This window comes from Apium graveolens, chromosome 10 (assembly GCF_009905375.1).
Source record: "Apium graveolens cultivar Ventura chromosome 10, ASM990537v1, whole genome shotgun sequence".
NCBI classification, from domain to species: Eukaryota; Viridiplantae; Streptophyta; class Magnoliopsida; order Apiales; family Apiaceae; genus Apium; species Apium graveolens.
This window is the reverse complement of record NC_133656.1, coordinates 120,853,246-120,869,278: the sequence shown is the minus strand read 5'-3', so window position 1 is coordinate 120,869,278 and position 16,033 is coordinate 120,853,246. Positions and strand designations below refer to the sequence as shown.

Here is a 16,033-nt window from a genome sequence, read left to right as displayed (position 1 = left end):
TTTTACAATTTTATTGCAAAAATTTTATCACTTTTAAAAAATATTTGCAAAAATACGTTCTACAACTTTGGAACCATTTTTGCAACCACGCTTCCAACTTGAATTTATAAAAATATTTACAAAAATACGTTCTCTGAATTGTAACCATATTTGCAACCTAAAATGCAACCCGAAATGCAAGTTAAAACAGTTTTACAATTTAAACTAAATTGCAACCTATTGTGCAAAATCGTATTTTTGCAAATCTTTCGAAAGTAAAATAGTTAGATATTTTCAAAATTTGATAAAATCACAAATAATTTTACAAAAAGTTGTATTTTTTGTGGATTCCGTAATCTTTTTAATGGATTTATCCCTCTTTGTTTACAAAATCAAACACCTTCTCAAGTATTATGACCCTCAAATTTTGATTTTAATTACTTTAAAATAAAAATTCAAACTTTCAGTTTGTTAATTTAAAATGTATGTACTTTGAACTTAGTATGAGTTGATGCATTTTTAAATTTCGAACTTAAATTTCTGATTTTTACTAAATGGGTTGCGAAGTTTCGATCCTATAACTCGTGATTTTGATCACCCGTGACCCAGTCGGATCGGGTATAAATACACTTAAAAATATTCGATATAAATCCAATTATGTTCCAAAGTAGGCTCCATTTATTTGCGGGTGAATCAGTCTAACTGAACCGTACCAGTCATTTTTCCTTGTTCAGAATGTTTGTTTTAAACATTTATTCTAAAGGACGATTCACATTCTTTACGGACGACTTCTGGACCGGTCATTCCAATTTTTTTTACCCATTTCTCAACAGTTTCACCTCACTCCCCACCTTATTGGGCATCTCCACTTTCTACCTTAGGTGGAAATCAATTTTATTATACAGTTTATTATAATTCTTTTTAACTTCATTTATTTAATTTATTATATTTTATAATTTACATAACTTAGATGAGGATGTAGTTAATAATATATTTTTATTAAATAAATTTAATATTAATTAATAAAATATTATTGTGAAATTTACAAAGTTTTATAAGAATTACCTAAATTTAGTTTAAGATAAATAATTAAAAAAATAAGTACATACAGTACTATAACATAATAATATTATGAAGTAAATAAATTTAATATTATTAAATTTTAAAAATATTAATTTTATCATTCAGAAATTATTATTCAGATTTAACAAATGATCCATAAATAATAGTATTTGAATATGAAATTAGTAGGATCTAATCCGAATCCGGCCCCGGGCCTAGCCTGGAATTCGGGTATCAAATGCGAATTTTGAGTGTGAACTGTATTTTAAAAAGTGCAGGTCTCTTAAACGTGCCCCTCTCTTCCCGGTATCAACTCCCAAACAATTTCAGTTTCTCTCCAACACCTTATACCTTCAACCCCAACAAATCTGAAACCGCCATGTCCAACTCTCCTCCTCCTTCCGCTTTCGATACTCTCATGTACAATGCCCGAGCTGCCGCAAAGAATAAACCCCATTCTCTCTCTTCCCCAACCAAAAAACGCAAAACCCATGATTCTAACACCTCTAAAATCCTACAGAACTCCACTTTAGATAATGCCCGCTACCTGTTTGATAAAATGTCCCAACGAGAAAATGTCGAAAATCGTATCCCGAGTGAGAATACTCAAGTTTTTCCAAATGGGCCTGAACAAGAAAAGGTAATAATTAGTTTGGATATTAAGAAACCTGGTTTGATTACGTTGGATGAAAGTATTGCAGAATTGAAGAAAAAGGGTGTGAATTTTGATCCCAAAAAAGCTGCGTTTTGGAGGAACGGAGCGAATGTGCCGTTTTCGTTTATTGCTAGAGTGTTTGATGCTATTGAAATTGAGTCGGGTCGGAATGTGATCACGGAAATTGTGTGTAATATGTTGAGGACTGTGATGGATACGTCTCCGGATGAGTTGGTTCGGGTTGTTTATCTTTTGGCTAATAAGCTTGCACCTGCTCATGAGGGTGTGGAGCTTGGGATTGGGGATGCAAGTATTATTAAAGCGCTAGCTGAAGCTTGTGGATGTCAAGAAGCTCAGATTAAGAAGCAATACGAAGTAATGCGAATATTGTACTTACTCAGACTTGTTTCTATTAAGAGCTTATATTGTAATTTTACAATTTGTTTCCCTTTGGAAAATGTAATATTAATAAAACAAATATTGTATTCATTTAGAGCACAATAATTAAGTTACAATGTACATACGCATTTTATTGAGACTGTGTTCCATAGTTACTTGTGCAACGTATGGTCATTGCATGTTGTACACTACATTACTTTTTAAAATTGTTTATGTTGATATTTGTTCGCGTATAGGGTGAATTCTTTTAAAGCATTTTCCTGCATGTTTAGTACAAGTTTCAACACCTTTCTTATTTTCTAATAATCAGCTGAAAGTTACATTTTCAAATATTTGTTTTGCTAAGCTCCTATTCCCAAGCGGCAATAAGTGATTTATCTGTTACATTATTCAACTGTAGGAGCTCGGAGACTTGGGACTTGTTGCAAAAGCCAGTCGTTCGTCACAGTCGTTGATGCGTAAACCTGAGGCATTAACTGTGAACAAGGTCTTTAATACATTTCGGCTCATTGCTAAGGTGATCTAAATTCACCTTTGCTTTTAGATCTAGACAACAGCTCATGTTTGACTCGAATGTTCATTATGTCATCTTTTAGGCTTTTGACTTTGCAGCGATCTTATGCACATCAGTTTAGGGATCAGTTTATCAATTAGTCAATTACTACTCTAAATTAAATAAACTTCTTAAATTATAAATTTTTCTTCATCATCTTCAGCCAATATATGAATTTACTTTAATGCGCATCTTTTACACAGTGACTTAGTAATTCTAATGATGCTTGGGCTGGAGTGTCAGCTAGTGTACTAATATGCTTTTAGAAAAGAATCAGATCTACGAGTAAGTAATCTCTAATTTGCTTATGCTTTTGAAAATATTATCAGGAATCTGGCAAGGATAGTCAAGAGAAGAAAAAGAATCATATTAAGGCACTTCTTGTTGCTGCCACCGAGTGTGAGCCTAAATATTTAATCCGCCTACTCCAGGTAGATATGAATCCAAATTGAGATTCAGAATATTATGGTCACTATTCCCTCCATTCCCCATATGTTTAATTGTTTACAATTCATGTATACAGACTAAATTACGGATTGGGTTGGCAGAGCAAACTCTATTGGCTGCCCTAGGTCATGCTGCTTATTATAGTGAATTACATTCCTCACCTCCTACGCATAGAGATTCTCCTCTAGAAGAGGTGTTCTATATGTCCTTGTGTATTGTGATAATTTCTGTATTTGTTATTACAAGCTGCAACCGCTATTATTTTTGTTAAAATTTTAAACTCGTTTTGCTTCGAACAAGCTCCCTCCAGTATATCTAATGACAATCACTATCTAGGTGAAAACATGTTTAGTAGCTCTCAATTATATCATTGCTTATTATTATTAATCAACATGGATCTTTGTCAAAACATGTGCCTCTTTTAGTAATCTTATGTTAGTACAGACTACAGATGCATGATGTTTGTAGTTATTAATTGTTATTCTGTTACTCATTAAATGCAGCTAATCATAAATTATATCTGATATAAAAGGATGTCTAATCATTTCAAGACTTGAAGTGATTTGTACATGCTCCATATTTATGTCAGTAGTTTAAGCCCATGGAGAGGGGGATTGGGAGTTGAAGACCAGAAGGAGCTACATTCTGAAATGAAAATTGACTTTGAGCATTAGTTCTAGTTTTCTTTTATTATGATAGAAAGATTAACCAAATATGGTCTGTGCACACCCAAAGGCAGACAAGTGTAACCTGGAATGGTTTAAATGTCTTAGACTCTAAGTATTCAAATGAATGTTGGGCCTGTTGCTAAAAAATAAAATTCAGACGGTGTTCATGCGTAATTTAGCAGCTAAGCTTATAACAAGCTTGATTCTGAGTAAAACCAAACTAACAATCTGAGTGAGACTCTCGTTGAAGTTGGGGTTTGTGCAGGCTCAGAGGCAGAAGTCCTTAATTGTATAAGAGACTTCTTTACTTTTAGCTAAGCTTAGTTCCTTGCTTGATATGTTTATTATAATAAATTCGTACTTTCTTTTTATAGGCACATTTTTTATTTTTAACAGAGTCTCTTAAGTTGAACTTTTAACTGTGTAACTGGCCCCTGAACATTGGATATATGAACTTTTTTGTTAGGCAATCAACATTTGTTGGCTTACCATTGAGTCCTAATTGTCCTGAACGCCCTTTTATTTGTTTTCATGTTGTAGATATATTTGCTAGATGTCCTCAGTAACAAATAAAGAAGTTTTTAGTTTCATGTAGAATTTCATTTAAATTCCTTTAATGAAAGCTTAAAACCAGGTCTTGTTTGCATGTCTTTACCACTATGCTCTGTTGTTATTGGTCTTCAGGCAGCAAATATTGTAAAACAAGTTTACTCTGTGATTCCTGTCTATGATAAACTTGTCCATGCCATCCTTACTGATGGAGTATGGAATCTTCGAAAGACGTGCAACTTTTCACCTGGGATTCCTGTTGGGCCTATGCTAGCAAAACCTACTAAAAGAGTGTCAGAGATTTTCGACAAGTTTCAAAATTTGAAGTTTACATGTGAATACAAGTATGATGGTGAACGTGCTCAGGTATTAACTATTTTGGATGAAATTTGTTTTTCTGGTTTTAAGGTATGTGTGAAGTGTTCGGCATGGTTACTGGCCCGAGGTTTCCAAGCTCGGAGTTTGGTGGTAGTATTGCTACTAATCTAAGATAGTTATGCAATCACATTATCCTTACTTTTCCTCAGAAAGTTAGACGGAAGTGCTATTGTAACTTTGGATGACCCATAAATAATGTATTATTTTGAACTCCTTGTTTTCTTCAATTAGAATCATAAAGTGTCTGACATGGGCTCCAAACCCCAAGTTCCAAACAGAAGTTTGCATGTGTGTCACAGATCCTGCAGTAGTTACAACTTACAAGAGTCTGCGCAAACATTTGTCTTTGTATTGTTTTTGTTTATTTTAATAATTATATACTTATGTTGGTGCAATAAGTAGATCCAATATTCCTTGTAGATACACTATATGGAAAACGGTTCAGTTGAGATATACAGTCGAAGCGCTGAAAGAAACACCAGCAAGTTTCCAGATGTTGTTGCTGCTATTTCAAGGTATGGTCCCAATCCATTCATATTGATTTTTATCATGTAGATGTTTGCGAGACTATCTCATTATGTTAGTTTGCTATGTTGTCATATTTCAAGATTTTTTAAGTAACATATTAACAAGCATGCATGTCATGTAGTGTGTCTTACCGTGGATAGTATATTAGTCTGGGTGTTGGAGTCGACCTTTCTTTTCCTGTATGTAATTACCTTACAAGTGTGGCCTTATAACTTATAAGTATGTTACCTTTCTTTCACACACACACACACGACAGATAAAGAGAGTGAGATTTGTCAAAGCTTGACAATATTAACCCATTCTTTTGTATATACATGCCTCTGTAGATGCCTCTATGTAGTTGGCTGGTCAAAAAGCCATATACTTTTTCACTAACTTCCATTGAAGTTGTGGATGGGTTTTGTGATTTCATACTGGGAAGAGTTGGTTTATGATTGTTTTCTATCATTACATAAGGTATATAATCACCTTTCCAACATTTGTATTTTCTTGTTTATTCATGTTTTGCAACAGAAGATATTGTGTCTTGTTTTAGTTTCTCTCATCTTCAAGTTCTCTACAACATATATATCACTTTACAAGGCCACACTATTCTTCAAGGACTATGTTCAATATACACAATTTTCTCTATTAGTATTATAGACATAGTTGTGCTGTCACAGGCCATAACATCCATACATATGTGTGTCATATTTTCAGGGGTAATCTCTTTTATAATTTGCAGGCTGAAGAAGTCATCTGTTTCATCATTTGTTCTGGATTGTGAATTTGTCGCGTATGACCGCGAGAAAAAGAAAATCTTACCTTTCCAGGTAGCGTTAATAAAATATCAAATTAATTCAGATCAGTTGTGTTTATCTAGAATCTTTTCTAGACTAGTTGGGACTAAATAAGTGGGTCTAGAAATATAATAGGTTTCTATAGAAATACGGGAACTTGGTTACTTCAGATGTGTCGGTATGAGCGACGTAAGATGGAATAACCAAAGTTGAGAAAAACACACCAAAAAGTGTTGTAATCTTTATTTAGAAGTTTAAGTTCGTTTTAAAATTTTGGAAACTAAAAACTTTAAAAACGATATTATTTTTGGGAGGGAATAGAAAATATAGAGAAGGTTCGTGACCATGGTTTTAATTGGTACATTGGGACAATCCCGAAGCATATAGTTGAAAAAAATTATCATGGCTCGAATGTTCTCATTTCCATGGATATGATTATTTGATAATTCACAACCCTCAAATCTTGGGTAAAAAGAACACCATAAGTATATTAAAGAACTTGTTAGGTTTTCAGATCCCAAGGACCTGTATACCGTTCAATGTTTGACAACATTACAACATTGTTCTAAGTAATAAAAAATTAAGGATGCCCAATAGTAGACATTAGTCCATGGCTCGTTAAACCTATAAATTTTTTTTGTCCATTGGTAATCTTTTTTTTTTAATTCTTCTTAGGCTCTTAGGTATATCAACATTTTTTTTTCAACTAGAGGATTTTGTCCCTGTTACAATCTTTCAAAATGTATAAAATTTCCAGAGAAAAATGATATTGGTACAGACAGAGGCCAAATTTACCTGAAAATAGAAAAAATTCCTTAAAATTACTATCTTAAGATTACTTAGCGGGTTGTCGGGACTCGGGGTACATGGCTAACTAATATCGATTCTTTAACTTGTCGACATTTAGCAAAACAATTTTTCTACAATTGTTGTGTGCTCTATTTTTTTCCGTGTCTCCTTTTCAACCGCTCCACCTGGTCAAATAATGTAAGTGTTTCCACCATTTCTATTTTTTTGTGGCAGGTTTTAAGCTCACGTGCTCGTAAAAATGTAATGATAAGCGACATCAAAGTTGAAGTTTGCATTTATGCTTTTGATATGTTGTATTTGAATGGTCAGACCCTTTTACAAGAGCAGCTTATTGTTCGCAAGGAAGTAAGTTGGCCCAATTTTATACTTTCTGCTGTAGGTATTGGTATCATGATGAGCCTGTATCTTCTATTGAAATAATTTATGATATATACACATAAATATAAGCTGAGTTGGTCGTAAATGACTAGTCCTCTATATTCTAGGTTTTCTATAGGTTCCTATGGTCCCTCACTATATTCTTTTGGTTTTCATGTCAAGACGAAGATGTCATGAAATATGGTAGCACAGTTGAGTTTGGGGAGATCTGCGAAAATAAGGTTCACTTACTATGGTAAAGGAAGATACATATATAATTTTAGGAGACCTCAAGTATAATCAGTAGGAGAATATGCCTTTTTGATAGATTTTGGTCAAGGTTTTTCCATAACTTTATTTGTCCGAGAGTGTTCCAAAACTAGCATCCAGTCACTCTGTATTATAAAATCTAATTTCAGACCAGTCTTAAACATTCCCCCATGGAAAGTGAGATAATTCCAGATCTTGTTTTCATTCCATGAAGCAAATAGTTTGTTTTCCTGAAGACGTCGGAGTTTTAAGAATTAATTTTTTTGCATGAAGTTGATATTTATGAACTGTTATCATATTTAAATATGAAATGTATCTGTATTAAGTACTTTAAGATCTTGCAGCATCTCTATGACTCTTTTAAAGAAGAATCTGGATATTTTCAATTTGCTAAAGCAATGACATCGTCTGATCTTGAGGAAATACAGACGTTCCTTGAAAACGCTGTTGATGCCAGGTACTTGTATAGTACCTTTTGTTTTTTAATAGAAGGTTATGATATCAGTTAAAGAAATGATAATTTTAACTTTTCTTTCCTAGTGCATGTTACCATTTACTAATTATGGCACTCCAATATAAACTTAAATGCATTTAGTATAAAGTAAAAAGAGAGTAAAATTTGTTCAAGCGTACTATTGATCAATAAGTACAATATTGATTTCAGGTTTGTGTTTAATAGTGCCTCGTTAAATATATTTTACAAATAACTGCAAAGTGATTACAAGGAAGAGTATTTTCTTTTTCCCACTAAATAAAGTATGCAAATCTGCACTATATATGGATACATCTTTTACTAAAAAAAAGGCATTCCATTATATAATTTTCCAACTTCATAATCTGTTAGGTTGAATATTCATACATTATAATTTTGGATATTTTTGCACATTCAGTTATTGCCCAGATAACTCGGAAATTACTAGAGTTCCACATAATTACTTAGTAAGTGCCCAGATAGTCTACAAAGCTTAGCAACAAGTCAGATCTTTAACAAATTTCTTAAAAATGAGGGTTACCTCTGTGAATCATGTTCTCGAGAAGATTATTTCGTAAACCTTCAGATCATACTCTCTCTCCAGGGAAACTTAAAAAGTAAAGTTACTGTTCCTACTTTCAGATGCTAATTCATGTCCAGGTCATGGATAGAATCTCTTGTTAGGAACTTCTATCTTGATGAGTCCTACTTTTACACAATTAGTCTTCAATCTCAATAAATATTGCAAATTGAAATTCTCTTCACTGATAATTTCATTTCAAATTCAAGAGTTTTAATCTGTGTACATAAAGTGAACAAAGAATGTGACACTAGCTACAAAACCTCCTAAAAACTCTAGGTAATAATTCAAGTAAGAAATGGATTAATCATTTTTAGATGTTATAGCCTGTTTGCTAACTAAACTTGACCCGATGCTTTCTTTTGTTCTTCATGTAATTTCTTTTGTACTATTAACCCCCCCCCCCCCCCCCCTAAAAAATAAATAAACTAAAACCGGAAGGACTGTAGTTTTGGGTCTAAAACCATCAACAAGGGTGATTGAGAATTTCTGTGCTTCTCCTTTCTCCTTTTGACAAACTAAGACAATGTATGGAGTTCGGGCAGAGAGGAAACACATCCACACAAACATACTGTGGAATGTTCGATTAATTAACGTTCTTGTAATCTTGTTCAAGGTCAGGTGTTTGTGCAGGACATAATGGTGAATGTGTGCACTGCATTATATTATGGACAAGCGCAAATAGTTTTGCTGATTGTAAAATGAGAGGATAGAGTTGCCCATGATCCATACCCATCTGAACCTCCCTTCACAGGAGAATGCTGCAACTAAAAAATAGTGTTTTGCAAATTGTTTCATTCCAACGATTTCTACTCTTCCCTATTATACTTGCTCTTTCCTCAGTATCTCTTTCTGAGGGTGGGGTATATATATAATTCTTTACCGTTCTTGTAGTTGTAGAACATGTTTTCTGACGTTGTGCCTATATTTTATTTGATATTTACCGGCTTCACTTATTATTTGCAGCTGCGAGGGATTAATCATCAAAACTTTAAGTGAAGATGCTACATATGAACCTTCTAAGCGGTCAAATAACTGGCTGAAACTGAAGAAAGATTACATGGAAAGGTTAATGATAATGATTTTTACTTTTTTTTTTAATATATAAAGCTTAATGATTATGTTTTGCAGTTTTGGCGATTCACTTGATCTGGTACCTATAGCTGCTTTTCATGGCCGGGGAAATCGAACTGGTAATCAGACATAAAATCTATATATATCGGTTACATACCTAAATGTCATTTAATTATGAAACGGACGATTCCTCTATTTACATGTTCAGTTAATAGTCTATGCAACTTAACTGTTATTAATGCTACTTATGGGGATTGGAGGGGGCTTCCTTGGTGGCTTGACATAACTAAAGCTCTGTTGAACTGACTACAATATATAAATTGTATCCTTGTAGGTGTATATGGCGCTTTTCTGCTTGCTTGTTATGATAGCAATAAAGAAGTATTTCAAACCATTTGTAAACTTGGTGAGGAATTTTATTATCTTTTTTACATATACTAACATATGCAGTGATTTTAAAGTTTCGATCTCCCAAGATAAATGTATGAAAAGTTTGCAAGTATTTTAACTTTGTGGAATTTGCAAAGGCTGTCCAGTGGTCAAGTATTAAGACCCTTGTCTACTTAAGGAAGAGAATTCAATTTTTTGTTAATTGCCCTTTTGAACATTAAGCCTAATAGAAATCCATAGTTTAGCAGATTTGCATTGCGGATGGATAGATCCAATTAATGGAGTTATTTGTATGGTTGAATTGATTTTGTTACAACAAAAACATCAGTGTTGACTTGATTGTTTTGTAATTATTATTAGGCACTGGATTAACAGATAAATGGCTTGAGCAGAAATATACCACTCTCAGTTCTAAAGTGATTCCAACGCCAAAGGTTAAAGTCATTTCTATTGTATTGAGGCTGCCTCCTTTTTATGCAAATAGTTGAATGACCAACATACATGTCTTTTATAGTCCTACTACTGCTATTCCGATGGGAAAAAACCAGATGTACCAGATGTATGGTTTGAAGCAACTGAGGTGATTATGTCACCTTTTATTTTGGTTCATATATTTGGTTTGTTATTCTCTCTGTGTGCGTGCCTGTGTGTGGTTATTAGTTCATCCTGTTACATTACTTTCCTTTATCTTTCTGAAGAAAAATACCATTCATCCTGTTATTCAATCATATGATAATAAGATGTGCTACTCGGTTAATTGGTATGCATTGAGTTTAATAACAAAGGCATTGAACAATTAATTTATTATGTGTCATATGACCATTCTCGTACAATAAACATAACACCTCTAGAATCTCTCACCCTTGTTCTTGCATATCAAGTTCTCTTTCCATGGTTATTGGTCCTTCTCTCTAGTTTTGGTTCTTCGTGTGTAGTGTATAGATGTGGATTCTCAATCGAAAAATGTTGTTTTGGTAAAAGTACCTAGATTGCTTATTAGGTCCTGTATACTGATATACTTCTTTTGACATGGATATTGATATATATTGACATATGAGACCGATGTAATATTGATTTATGTCTGAAATGTGCCTGAAAATATCACATAATAGTATGTTTCAAGCATATGGAGAGCACACATATGCACCCAAATACCTCATAAAGGCTCTTTACACTCTCAATATATGTTAATGATTACGCATTGTGTATCTTAACTACCGTGAGATCATATTTGATCAGTGAACTTTGCTGCAGTATTGTCTTCAGTTGCAAACCAATACCTAATGACTGAAATTTGTTATACAAAAGCCACTTCAGTTCCAACAAATCAATTCTGTTTAGGAAAAGTGGCTAGCCACTCGTAACCAATACACTAATCAACTTAATTATACTAAAGGTTTCATTATAAGTTGATCAACGAAATCAACATTTATACAGACTTGAGATTACCTAGTAAAAACATGGCCATACTTGTGACATAATTTTTATTTCAATACGAGTTTCTCTCCAAGTAAAAATGATTTTTCTTTTGCACTAGCCCTCTATAGTTGCATATCACAAACATTAAATCATATATGAAGCCATTCAAGTTCTGTACTGATGGTTTATTATGCTGAACTTTTTTTTTTGCAAATAAAATAAAATAAATCAACATGGTATTGTGGGTTGATGAATGGAAAAAAAGGTGATTCCGATTGTATTACTATTGGAGGTTCTCTAGGTGGTAATCTATCTCTTGACACAGACACGAAAGATGTTTATGAGGATATGAAAAGTATAGGAACCACTTCAAAATAATTCCAAAGAGTACATGTTAGTGAGAAATACATCAACGAAAAAAATGGAAATGATGAGAAGTGCAGATAATTGAACAGAAGTGCTTCATAAATTCTTTTAAGAACTTTGAATTATGAGGGAGTGCTGAGAATTGATTTGAAGTCAATTGAAAAAGTTTGAATAGAATAAAAAGAATTATGTTTGTGGATTTTCTATTAGTTATTGAATATAAGAGATTTGCTTCAATTTTTGGTGGAAATAATAATTCATCACTTAGTAGAAGACGGTTTACTAAATTTTAGCCAAGTTCAACATATTACCCTTGCCTTGATGCTCTGTGTGGCATGGCACTCCAATACTCCATCCTTGTGCATTTTAAATTTTTAATCCTCAACATTTATGAAGATTGCAACTTTTATAAAATTTGTTAATATTTCTGTCATCACTGCACACATCATTTAAGTGTTACCTTGCAGGTCTGGGAGGTGAAAGCATCGGATTTGACAATTAGTCCAGTTTATTGTGCTGCAACTGGTATTGTGGATTCTGGAAAGGTTAGTTACTTTAATCTGGTAGTGTTTTTTAATTTTATGAAAATTGCAGGTTTGTACTCTGTTGTTTAAAACTAAACCTTGGAAGTTTTATTGTTTAGTTCCTAATTTTTGTTCATTGTAATCTTATTTATTTATCAGCCCCCTTTTGATAATATAAATGGTGCATACTTATGCAAATATTTCTTTCCTCTCTCATATTCTTGGCAAAAGGGAATTTCTCTCAGATTTCCACGCCTGGTTCGTGTCAGAGAAGATAAGACTCCTGAACAAGCTTCATCATCAGATATGGTGAGATTTTCTGTTTCTCAATTTACTACTGTTTTCATGTGCTTTGATTGGATAGGGTATAATGTTATAATATTGTGCTTTGGTTCTACTCCTTTGTCTGTATGTAGGTAGCTGACATGTATAATGCTCAGAATCACACTAAAATAGACATTGAAGACAATAGTGAAGATGAGTGAAGAAGCAAATCCCTTTCCGGTATCATATCTCAAGGAATTTTTTAATAAAACATTATCAACACGTCAGTTGGTCATAAAACTTCATGTCTGGTTGAATTACCTTGTTTTTTAAGTGGTATAGGCTTATCTCTTATCGTCCCACGTACTGGGTTCGATTCTCGCTCACTCTCGAGATTTGTTAGAACATATACTCACTTTGTAAGGCATATAAGCCTATTATTCAAAAAAGAAAAAAACTAGGTCAGATTATTAAGGAAAATCAAGATTCCTTGTTTTTTTAATGTTATGTATATGTAGTTTTGCAAAATTGATGGTCCAGTGCTCAGTTAAACCCCAAGATTGTCAAAAGTGTCGAACCCAATAAGTCAGTTGGAAGTTAATGCATAATATCAAAATACAAGCTATGCATAATATCCAAATACAAGCTACTGAACTAATTTTACCATTATAATTTTTATTCTTTTATGTGCTGTAGCCTGTAAGTATGCAACTGTTCCTAATTTTTATAACATGATCTGTCTCAATTTAATGTAATTTTTTACGTTGCCTGATATATATCAGTATCGATCATTTTGTGTATATACTATTCTCACTCCTCTTGAAACCTTAATTTGCTTAATCTTGATTTCGTACAACTGTAGTAGACATTATACATTCTAAGCACATAAGTTATGTTTGGGGGATAACATCATCTTCCCCACAAGAAGAGCACGTGCATATTACTTAAAAATGTGACCTTAAGCCTAAGAAAGTCCATGATGTCCTTCTCTACTGTGGAAAATGTGAAGTTAGGGCTGTTTTATACGTGCGTTTCTCGGTGAAGTTTGTTGGTACACGTGACTTCCAGTCGAGCCACCGTGATACTGGCATTGAAACTTATTGGGTTGTTTCTGGTAAAGATTTTTAGATTCGAGTTTGAGTCAAGGCAATGTGATACAGGCATGGAAAATTCCTACTGATATTTTGTTGGCATTGCTGTGTGGACCAGTATATTGACACAAGTCATATAATGCTGCCAGTTCTTTGGCCCATATAATCAATCGGAAACTTGTGATCAAGAGAACTGTACACAGTCTGTGGTTTGTGAAAAAAGATGGATTTACTTCTTAATATGTAATGTTGCTAGCAAATGCTGGAAGATTAATTATAAACTTTATGTAAAGTTTTTTTTTTTTTTTTTTTTTTGCTAAATAACTTTATGTAAAGTTGGAACTACGAAATTGGAACTACGAAAACTACCCTCTCTATCCCAAATTAACTGTCATGCTTTATTTTTTGCAGTTGAACTGATCGAAATTTGACTGAAAAAAATAATTAATTGCTTGGCAGTAATAAACAGGTTAGGTACTAAGTCAAGGTAACCTAGGGTTATAGTGTAAATTTAGAAGGGTGTATTTGGTAGTTTAATATATGCAATGGTGTGGACATATATCTGCAACTCACCTTCTTTTTTTCTTTTTCAACACTTTGTAACATGTTTGCTTGGCTTTTGTGAGAAAAGAATGTTGATGTAAAATTGAAATGTGAATTAAAGAAGGCTATACCGACAGTAACTCTACAAGCGTGGGGCTAAACAGAGAAAAGGAAAAGATGATAGAGAAATGTGAAATCATAGCAGATATCAAATCACAGTAATATGTAATAATCAAAACATAGCTATTATATTTGTATCAAATCTTGATTCGGATTTGTGGGTCGTGACTCTTGCACCCAACGAGGATACCTCTTAAAATTTCATCATGTTATGCCTCAAAGACACACATGTTCATGCACGTATAATATAGATTAACGGTTAGTTATTTTACTAATCAACCGAACCAAACCAAACCAAACATATTCGATAACATTACTTGTACCGAATAGACGAGGACAACAAATTTCCTGTATGTTATTTGAATACTGTAAATCAGTACTGCATGAATGCATGTATTACTATTGTTTACCATCACCTGATTACATTAATCATACTAGGAAAACACAGAGATTTGATAACAAAGAAAATTTCCTAGTAATAACCACTAGTAGTAAGAAAAAGGGAAGCCTTAGAAAAGATCCAACTTCCTCTTTTACCCTCATCAGTACTCCATGAATATATTGCAAAGATTGAAAGATATTACTCCTATAGAGTTTAGTCCTTTGCCACAAAGTCACCTAGTTTCTGTGAATGAACTAATGACTTCACTAAAGCCTCTTTTTTTGTTATTTCCAACAAACTTGTTAATGTTGTCGAGAGTGATAACATCCATACAAGAGTCTTGATGATGCAGATGTTGAGGTGGTAGTAACGGCTGCGGTACGATTAGTGGTGGTGGAATCTGATAATTGTCAAGGGGTGGCGGCGGATGTTGCCAATTTGGTAGAGGTCCTGCTAGAAGAAGTGTATTCAGCAATGGCCCCGCTTTCATTACAGCTTGCAAAAATTTCCCATTTTCAGGCAATGCTTTATCTATGACTAATGGTAAGAGAAAATCGTGATCTTTTTCTTGACTTGACGAAGAAATAATGCTTTCTTCACAGTCTGATGAAGAGAGATTACCATTCCATGGATCATCTTGGATGCTCGAGATTCCGGAGTGTGGAGCTCTTTGATTTTTGTTATGAAAGTGTTGTAGCTGCATTTGTTGCTGCTGCTGATGTTGGAGTAGCAGTTTGTCAAATAAGAGTTGTTGACATGTTTCTTGAATTTCATCTCTGTCTCTAATAGTCTGTTCCAATATCTCTGTGAGTTCAAGTAACTGATCATCTCTTAATTTCATCTCCTCTTCAGCTCTAACCCTTGTAGTTTCTAGCTCCATAGTTGTCACTGAAAGTGATTGTGATAGTTCCTCCATTGTCTGCACAAATTTCAACCAGAATTAACAATGAAACTAAAAAAAAAAGATTGTAAAAACAGAAAGGTTGGAACATTCTGCATAATTCACAAACTAGTAAACAGCAGGTACACCCAGAAAATCTGACCTTTTCATGGAAAAAATATGGCCAATTAAGAAATGGACTTTGTTGTTCCATTTTCTTGCAGGGGATGTTAAAAGAAAGAGAGCGTTTGGAATAATTCTGTAGTAGCATTAGCTGACAAGATGCATTTTAGCGGTATATATTAAAGAAACAACACCCCGGGTAGAGGTTGGTAAAACTTTTTCGTGAACAAGTTCGAACTAGGCTCGTTAAGAGTTTGGGATTGAATTCGAACACAAAAATTTATTTGTTAACAAAACGAGTTCGAACCGAGTTTTTGGCATGTTCGGTTCGAGCTCGACTCGAGCTCAGCTCGGTTCTGCTTAAAAAAAAA

General features: G+C 33.6%; 2 protein-coding genes across 2 annotated transcripts; one reads left to right on the top strand and one right to left on the bottom strand.

Annotated features, from left to right (window-relative positions):
- The first annotated feature begins 1,254 nt into the window (after positions 1 to 1,254).
- Positions 1,255 to 13,830, top strand: LOC141689050 (DNA ligase 1-like). Its single transcript, XM_074493219.1, has 17 exons — positions 1,255 to 2,071; positions 2,496 to 2,612; positions 2,978 to 3,079; positions 3,172 to 3,288; positions 4,448 to 4,678; positions 5,111 to 5,205; positions 5,943 to 6,030; positions 7,021 to 7,152; positions 7,779 to 7,891; positions 9,453 to 9,554; positions 9,618 to 9,679; positions 9,895 to 9,966; positions 10,311 to 10,384; positions 10,465 to 10,530; positions 12,203 to 12,280; positions 12,491 to 12,568; positions 12,676 to 13,830. Exons 1-17 carry the CDS (start codon positions 1,280 to 1,282, stop codon positions 12,742 to 12,744), a joined length of 2,388 nt encoding a protein of 795 aa, XP_074349320.1. The 5' UTR covers positions 1,255 to 1,279; the 3' UTR covers positions 12,745 to 13,830.
- Positions 13,831 to 14,625: 795 nt separating this feature from the next.
- Positions 14,626 to 15,795, bottom strand: LOC141693315 (uncharacterized). Its single transcript, XM_074498377.1, has 2 exons — positions 15,703 to 15,795; positions 14,626 to 15,578 (listed from the first exon to the last, which is right to left on the bottom strand). Exons 1-2 carry the CDS (start codon positions 15,751 to 15,753, stop codon positions 14,892 to 14,894), a joined length of 738 nt encoding a protein of 245 aa, XP_074354478.1. The 5' UTR covers positions 15,754 to 15,795; the 3' UTR covers positions 14,626 to 14,891.
- Positions 15,796 to 16,033: the final 238 nt, after the last annotated feature.